The 9692-nt window shown below is 38.6% G+C and overlaps 1 protein-coding gene across 1 annotated transcript; it reads left to right on the top strand.

Moving 5' to 3' along the window:
- Positions 1 to 7081: 7081 nt before the first annotated feature.
- LOC138350977 (uncharacterized) lies at positions 7082 to 8188 on the top strand. Its single transcript, XM_069302442.1, has one exon. It carries the CDS (start codon positions 7082 to 7084, stop codon positions 8186 to 8188), a length of 1107 nt encoding a protein of 368 aa, XP_069158543.1.
- The last annotated feature ends 1504 nt before the right edge of the window (positions 8189 to 9692 follow it).

Genomic DNA, 9692 nt, shown 5'->3' with positions numbered 1-9692 from the left:
CCCGGCCTTGGGACACCCATGACTTGCGATAACTTGATCTAATAAACTATTACTTGGAGCAGTCCGCAGGCACAACAATCCACAACAACCCTGTTGGTCCAGAATTTCTTGCAGGAACGTGTCTTTTTTTTCCTATTAAGTCCACTTTTGTTCTGGGTGAGGTTGGTTCCCCGGTCCTTCTCATTATGTGAATCCAGGTGAATTTTCCCATTCCCTTGCCACCTTCATGTTCGCTTCCTCTGCCCAGCACCGGATTTCGTTACTATACACATGCAAGAGTTGAATTCCAGTAGCCCCATATTAGGTAATTTATGTGGTTTGGTGAAGATCTTCTGTAGTTTCTAGCAAACCTGCAGTGATAATCATGTCATAATTTTCGTGTCATCAGCAAACTATTGCTAGGAGGAACTGATCTCATCTAGGAGAGCATTCACGTATATCAAGAGAATGATTGATCGCAGAATTGACCTCCTGTTGAAACCACGTGAGATTAATTTCGTTTCACTTGTGAGTTGTTGCTTCAATTTTTGGAACTAGTCTCATGTAGAAGACTTTAACAAGAACCTTATGACACTCAGAAACTGTATAATCTGCCCATCTACCTTTTCCTATTTGATATATTTCCTCTTGCTATATCGTGGCATATATTCATCACCGTGCTTAATTCTCAATATTTCCTCTTCCCCCTCATTAATTCCAGTGATAATTTTATATGTCGTTATCATGCCTCCTCGATTCCATCTCACTTTAGGAGTTGTGAAGTTCTCATTCCTTTGGCTTTTCTCATTGTTCAGTCATTGTAATTTTGACACGAACTTCGTTGCATTCGATTGGATATTTCCGAATTTCTTGGGTCGGTGTTTAACGCTGGGTGTTGCATATTCACAATAGGTCTCACATACGTTGTGTACAGTGCTTTGAAGGACTCCCGTCCTAGGTTTATAAATATTTATGTTTACCTGAATTGAATATGTTGATGCTATTTTATTAATGGGACCCACTGGTGTGTGTGAATTTACCATTAATGCATTTGTATTAATACATGTGCCTGACGAATCGAGCGATTAGCTCTTGGACTCCGCTTTCTTAACTGTCGGTTGTCTGTTGTACTGACTCCCGACCTATTTTTCTCAATCATATCTACTACATATATTTCTTTCTAAAACATACACACATCCCCAGGATGCAGCCTGTAGCAGCTGTCTAACTCCCAGGTACCTATTTACTGCTAGGTGATCAGGTGCAACAGGTGAGAGACACTATGCCCATTTGTTTCTGAGTTGTGTGTGTGTGTGTGTGTGTGTGTGTGTGTGTGTGTGTGTGTGTGTGTGTGTGTGTGTGTGTGTGTGTGTGTGTGTGTGTGTGAATATATGTATATGTGTGAGAAAGCTGCGGGAACACGCAAACCATAGATCACTAAGAATTCTAATTGACCCGGGCAAGGATTCGAACCCATGCCGTTCAGGATCACCCCTAAAGGTACACAGTACCGTGACCACCGTACCAATGATCGTCTATAAGGACTGGTCAGTCCTGGTGCTTATTAACTAAGCTCCACGACTGATCAACTGATGAAAAACTGTATCCATATGGAATATGGATCCACGAGTGTCGTCGGGGGTTGATTAGTCTTGGAGCTTAGTTAATAGGCACCAGTCCTTATAGACGATCATTGATGCGGTGGTCACGGTACTGTGTACCTTTAGGAGTGATCCTGGACGGCATGGGTTCGAATCCTGGCCGGGGTCAATTAGAGTTCTTAGTGATACGTAGATGTGGGTGAACGCATCTGCGTGTGTGTGTGCATGTGTGTAAGTGTATGTAAGTGTGTGTGAAGCACTTAGAGATCATTACCACCCAAGACAACAATGACCCTTGCCAAAAGACGTGAACAATCACGACACAATCTCACTCAAACATTGAGACAATGAGATGCAATCAAGAATCAGGTGATTAAGGGTCAACAATTCCACCAGAAAACTCGTACAGAGATAAGAGATAAGAAAATGGCTTATTGTGAATGAAAGATAAGGCGAAAGGGTGATCTTAGAATTCGAAATAAAAGGAATATCCAGGTCATCCCAAGTCACAGATAAGAGTTTATCTGAGATCTGTGATCTTTATCTCCTGATCTCCTCGTCTGAGGATAAAGAGGCCCCTACGTCATGAAAGATAGAGTTGAGACCTCTATAGAGGTCAAAGATAAGAAGCATCCCACACATAAGAAGTCAACAACATGAAGATCCTATATCACTAAAGGTCACAGCTACAGGCCAGTTAAATCATCTCAGGTTTCCAACAAAAGAAAACACCCCATAGATCGTACGATTTGCCAAGAGTATATAGTCGTAACATATAGTATATATGCAACATATATATATATATATATATATATATATATATATATATATATATATATATATATATATATATATATATATATATATAATATATATATATATATATATATATATATATATATATATATATATATATATATATATATATATATATATATGTCGTACCTAGTAGCCAGAACGCACTTCTCAGCCTACTATGCAAGGCCCGATTTGCCTAATAAGCCAAGTTTTCATGAATTAATATATTTTCTCTAATTTTTTTCTTATGAAATGTTAAAGCTACCCATTTCATTATGTATGAGGACAATTTTTTTTATTGGAGTTAAAATTAACGTAGATATATGACCGAATCTAACCAACCCTACCTAACCTAACCTAACCTATCTTTATAGGCTAGGTTAGGTTAGGTAGCCGAAAAAGTTAGGTTAGGTTAGGTTAGGTAGTCGAAAAACAATTAATTCATGAAAACTTGGCTTATTAGGCAAATCGGGCCTTGCATAGTAGGCCGAGAAGTGCGTTCTGGCTACTAGGTACGACATATATATATATATATTTATATATATATATATATATATATATATATATATATATATATATATATATATATATAAATATATATATATATTTTTACACAGGTACCTGATGCCAGATGTCTGCAGCAGCTGAAGGAGGCATTTGAGCAGAATTCTGTGTTGAGTTTCACGTACGAGATGGAGAACAATGGTAAGCTGCCCTGTCTGGATGTAACAGTCATGGAAAGGAGCGGAGGTTTCCATACTGCAGTCTACACCAAAGAAACAAACATAGGAATGTGCCTCAATGCCAATAGTGACTGCCCAGACAGGTACAAGAAGAGTGTTGTCAATGCTTACGTCGACCGTGCTCTAAGCCACAGCTCAGGATGGAAAGAAGTCGATGAAGAACTCTGTAGGGTAAGGCAGGAGTGCCGGACCAACCGGGCTGTGGTGGGTATGTGGGCCTGCGGGCCGCTCCAAGCAACAGCCTGGTGGACCAAACTCTCACAAGTCAAGCCTGGCCTCGGGCCGGGCTTGGGGAGTAGAAGAACTCCCAGAACCCCATCAACCAGGTATCAACCAGGTCCTAGTTAACAACGGCTTCTCTAACGGTTTCGTTGAAGACATCATAAAAAGAAAGGTAAAACGCCATGCAACTTCTGAAGAGTCAACCAACACAACACTTGTACCCACTATTAGACTATTTTACAGGAACTTCTTTCCGACGGCTCATAAAACGGAGGAAAGTGTCCTGAAAGATATTGTTGATAGGAACGTCATCCCTACAGACAAAAATCAGAAAATACAAATTGATAATTTATTATAAAACCAAAAAAACGGCCAATCTACTCATGAAAAACTCGCCAGACACTAAGCAGAACGCTTTGAAGGAGACCAGCGTCGTCTATGCCATTAAATTCCCACTTGGGGACTGTAAGCCCCAAAGAACTCAGTATATAGGCAAGACAACAACGTCTCTTTCTAGGCGACTAACAATGGATAAGCAACAGGGCTCCATCAAGGAACACATAATCTCTTTTCACAACCAGACCATCACCAGTTAAATCTTAACAAACAACACAGAAATCATCGATAGATACAGCGATAGCAGGCGGCTAGATATCAGCGAGGCACTACACATCAAAAAGTTATCACCAGCAATCAACAGCTGGTGTATATACATATATATATATATATATATATATATATATATATATATATATATATATATATATATATATATATATATATATATATATATAAAATCACTCGGCCTATTAGGCAAATCGCGCCTTACATAGTAGGCCGAGAAGTGCGTTCTGGCTACAAGGTACGACATATATATATATATATATATATATATATATATATATATATATATATATATATATATATATAAACGCACTTCTTGGCCTACTGTACAAGGTCAGATTTGCCTAATAGGCCGAGTGATTTTCTTTATTTTCAATAAATTGTTTCCAATTAGTTTATTGAAATTATTATTATTATAATAAATATGGAATATAATTTATTGACTTAGTTGTGTTAGTTTAGGTTAGGTTAGGTAGGGTTGGTTAGGTTCGGTTATATATCTACGTTAGTTTTAACTCAAATTTAAAAAAATTAACTTATACATAATGAAATGGACAGATTTATCATTTCATAAGAAAAAAATGAGAAAAATATATAAATTCAGGAAAACTTGGCCTATTAGGCATATCGGGTCTTGCATAGTAGGCTGAGTACGACGTTCTGGCTACTAGGTACAACATATATATATATATATATATATATGGGGTGTGAGTTTTCAGTTGCATATTGTCCTGGGGACCATTCAGGCTTGTTCGCATTTGTGTTCCTCACGTGTGCCCCAAAGAATGAGGTGATTTGGTAAAATGCTATGCCCAAGATTACTATCCGAGTGCCGGCGGTGGGGTGGTTCAAATAGCTTAGGCTATCACCTCATTTTGTCCGGTCGTGATGGTCAAGTGGATTAAGGCGTCTTGTACATACCAGTTGCGTTGCTCCTGGGAGTATGGGTTCGAGTCACTTCTGGGGTGTGAGTTTTCAGTTGCATATTGTCCTGGGGACCATTCAGGCTTGTTCGCATATATATATATATATATATATATATATATATATATATATATATATATATATATATATATATATATATATATATGTCGTACCTAATAGCCAGAACGCACTTCTCAGCCTACTATGCAAGGCCCGATTTGCCTAATAAGCCAAGTTTTCATTAATTAATTGTTTTTCGTCTACCTAACCTACCTAACCTAACCTAACCTAACTTTTTCGGCTACCTAACCTAACCTAACCTATAAAGATAGGTTAGGTTAGGTTAGGTAGGGTTGGTTAGGTTCGGTCATATATCTACGTTAATTTTAACTCCAATAAAAAAAAATTGACCTCATACATAATGAAATGGGTAGCTTTATCATTTCATAAGAAAAAAAATTGAGAAATTATATTAATTCAGGGAAACTTGGCTTATTAGGCAAATCGGGCCTTGTATAGTAGGCCGAGAAGTGCGTTCTGGCTACTAGGTACGACATATATATATATATATATATATATATATATGACAATGTCAGACCACGGAGGAAAAATGAAACAGGAAATTTCCTTAAGTACTTTCGTATATTAAATACATCTTCAGAAGGTCTGTTCAGAAGGACCTTCTGAAGATGTATTTAATATACGAAAGTACTTAAGGAAATTTCCTGTTTCATTTTTCCTCCGTGGTCTGACATTGTCACATTCTTAATCACGTGTTTATTTTCGTGATATACACACACACACATATATATATATATATATATATATATATATATATATATATATATATATATATATATATATATATACATATATATATAGCCTGTGGAGCTCTTCGGGTGAATTTGCATTGTCGAAACCTAATTTTATTTGTGTGTGCGTCTCAGATGTCATCAGCAGGTGTCAGGAGAGAGAACCTCACCAAGTGTCAGTTGGGAACATCAGCAGGGGAACATCAGCATGTGTCAGTTGGGAACATCAGCAGGTGTCAGTTGGGAACATCAGCAGGTGTCAGTTGGGAACATCAGCAGGGGAACATCAGCATGTGTCAGTTGGGAACATCAGTAGGGGAACATCAGCAGGTGTCAGTTGGGAACATCAGCAGGGGAACATCAGCAGGTGTCAGTTGGGAACATCAGCAGGTGTCAGTTGGGAACATCAGCAGGTGTCAGTTGGGAACATCAGCAGGGGAACATCAGCAGGTGTCAGTTGGGAACATCAGCAGGGGAACATCAGCAGGTGTCAGTTGGGAACATCAGCAGGGGAACATCATCAGGGGAACATCAGCAGGGGAACATCATCAGGGGAACATCAGCAGGGGAACATCAGCAGGTGTCAGTTGGGAACATCAGCAGGTGTCAGTTGGGAACATCAGCAGGGGAACATCAGCAGGTGTCAGTTGGGAACATCAGCAGGGGAACATCAGCAGGGGAACGTCAGCAGGTGTCAGTTGGGAACATCAGCAGGTGTCAGTTGGGAACATCAGCAGGGGAACATCAGCAGGTGTCAGTTGGGAACATCAGCAGGGGAACATCAGCAGAGGAACGTCAGCAGGTGTCAGTTGGGAACATCAGCAGGGGAACATCAGCAGGTGTCAGTTGGGAACATCAGCAGGTGTCAGTTGGGAACATCAGCAGGTGTCAGTTGGGAACATCAGCAGAGGAACATCAGCAGGTGTCAGTTGGGAACATGAGCAGAGGAACGTCAGCAGGTGTCAGGAGGGAACATCAGCAGGGGAAACATCAACAGGTGTCAGGAGGGAACATGAGCAGAGGAACGTCAGCAGGTGTCAGGAGGCCAGGAAGCGTCAGCCATCATGCCAGCAGAAGCCGCCATCTGGCGTCCCGAGATTCCGGGACAAATCCCTTCAGCTTATATTTACATTTTATTTCCTCCCTCCCCCCCCCTCCCCCCACGCACCCGCCCCCTCCTCCCCCCCAAGCACCCTCCCCCCCCCCCCTAACACCCGCCCCCTTCCCCCCCCCTAACACCCGCCCCCTTCCCCCCCCCAGCACCCCCTCCTCCCCCTCCTATTTACTGAGTCTTTTTTTTAAGGGGGGGGGGGAGAATAAAGAAGATGGAGAGGTGGCAGTTGAAGAAAAAAACTTGGGAAATGTGGAATATAGAGATATGTGGAGTATAAATGTGGAATATAGAGATATGTGGAGTATAAATGTGGAATATAGAGATATGTGGAGTATAAATGTGGAATATAGAGATATGTGGAGTATAAATGTGGAATATAGAGATATGTGGTGTATAAATGTGGAATATAGAGATATGTGGAGTATAAATGTGGAATATAGAGATATGTGGAGTATAAATGTGGAATATAGAGATATGTGGAGTATAAATGTGGAATATAGAGATATGTGGAGTATAAATGTGGAATATAGAGATATGTGGAGTATAAATGTGGAATATAGAGATATGTGGTGTATAAATGTGGAATATAGAGATATGTGGAGTATAAATGTGGAATATAGAGATATGTGGAGTATAAATGTGGAATATAGAGATATGTGGAGTATAAATGTGGAATATAGAGATATGTGGAGTATAAATATGGAATATAGAGATATGTGGTGTATAAATGTGGAATATAGAGATATGTGGTGTATAAATGCGGAATATAGAGATATGTGGAGTATAAATGTGGAATATAGAGATATGTGGAGTATAAATGTGGAATATAGAGATATGTGGTGTATAAATGTGGAATATAGAGATATGTGGTGTATAAATGTGGAATATAGAGATATGTGGAGTATAAATGTGGAATATAGAGATATGTGGTGTATAAATGTGGAATATAGAGATATGTGGTGTATAAATGTGAAATATAGAGATATGTGGTGTATAAATGTGGAATATAGAGATATGTGGAGTATAAATGTGGAATATAGAGATATGTGGTGTATAAATGTGAAATATAGAGATATGTGGTGTATAAATGTGGAATATAGAGATATGTGGAGTATAAATGTGGAATATAGAGATATGTGGTGTATAAATGTGGAATATAGAGATATGTGGAGTATAAATGTGGAATATAGAGATATGTGGAGTATAAATGTGGAATATAGAGATATGTGGAGTATAAATATGGAATATAGAGATATGTGGTGTATAAATGTGGAATATAGAGATATGTGGTGTATAAATGCGGAATATAGAGATATGTGGAGTATAAATGTCGAATATAGAGAAATGATTTATGATGAGCTGCCTTGCTGACACGACGTGTGCGCTCACCTAGTTGTGCTTGCGGGGGTTGAGCTCTGGCTCTCTGGTCCCGCCTCTCAACTGTCAATCAACTGGTGTACAGATTCCTGAGTCTACTGGGCTCTATCGTATCCACATTTGAAACTGCGTATGGAGTCAGCCTCCACCACATCACTGCCTAGTATATTCGACCTGTTAACTACTGTGACACTGAACAAATTCTTTCTAACGTCCCTGTGGCTTTATTTATTTTCAGAGAATCTGAATAATCTCTAAATGAATTATCTGATAGGTTTGTAGATATATACATGTGTCGCCTAACTCTTCTGTAATGTGAGGTTTAACTATAGTAGCCTTTTCTAGTAACTCATTCCTCTCAGCTCCGGAACTAGTATGGGGCCAAACCGCTAAGCTTCAACAAATTTTTGTCGTTTGTTTAACTAGGTATGGAGTCCACGTTTGCGCTGCATTCTCCAGGATTGGTCTGACATATGTGGTATCCCAGCTTCTGAACAATTCCTTATGACTTTATAAATTCCCATTTATAAAGGCAATACTTATGTTATTCAACGTAGCATATGCTGCAGATGATATTCTTTTGATGTGGGCTTCAGGGGGGACAAATTCTGTGTGATATCATCACCTCAGACTTTCTCTCATGGAAGCAATTCAACCTCAGTTGGTATCTTGAGTCAGCCTAGTGCTTCCTACACATGTTTTCATTACTGTATATACAAGAGTTAACCTATAGTAGCTATTTGTTTAACCGTTTGTCCAGATCATCTTGCTAGCTTTCTCTGTCTTAATACTTCTTAGAATTTTATTATCATCAGCAAACATTGGGAGGAATGAGTCTATACCTTCCGGAAGATCATTTGCGTATATTAGAAACAGTATAGGTCCCAGTGCAGAGCCCCGTGGGACTCTGCTGGTCTCCTGCCCATCACCCGGTCACAATTACTCTCTTTTAATGCTGTTATATATATATATATATATATATATATATATATATATATATATATATATATATATATATATATATATATATATATATTTATATATATATATATATATATATATATATATATATATATATATATATATATGTCGTACCTAGTAGCCAGAACGCACTTCTCAGCCTACTATGCAAGGCCCGATTTGCCTAATAAGCCAAGTTTTCATGAATTAATTGTTTTTCGACTACCTAACCTACCTAACCTAACCTAACCTAACTTTTTCGGCTACCTAACCAAACCTAACCTATAAAGATAGGTTAGGTTAGGTAGGGTTGGTTAGGTTCGGTCATATATCTACGTTAATTTTAACTCCAATAAAAAAAAATTGACCTCATACATAATGAAATGGGTAGCTTTATCATTTCATAAGAAAAAAAATAGAAAAAATATATTAATTCAGGAAAACTTGGCTTATTAGGCAAATCGGGCCATGCATAGTAGGCCAAAAAGTGAGTTCTGGCTACTAGGTACGACATATATATATATATATATATATATAT

This window comes from Procambarus clarkii, chromosome 48 (genome assembly GCF_040958095.1).
Source record: "Procambarus clarkii isolate CNS0578487 chromosome 48, FALCON_Pclarkii_2.0, whole genome shotgun sequence".
Lineage (NCBI taxonomy): Eukaryota > Metazoa > Arthropoda > Malacostraca > Decapoda > Cambaridae > Procambarus > Procambarus clarkii.
The sequence above is the reverse complement of the archived record's forward strand: the minus strand, read 5'-3'. Positions and strand labels throughout refer to the sequence as shown.

What these genes read in the sequence shown, in the direction of transcription:
- LOC138350977 (XM_069302442.1), top strand. Translation starts at nt 7,082, where the DNA reads ATGTGGAGTATAAATGTGGAATATAGAGATATGTGGAGTATAAATGTG.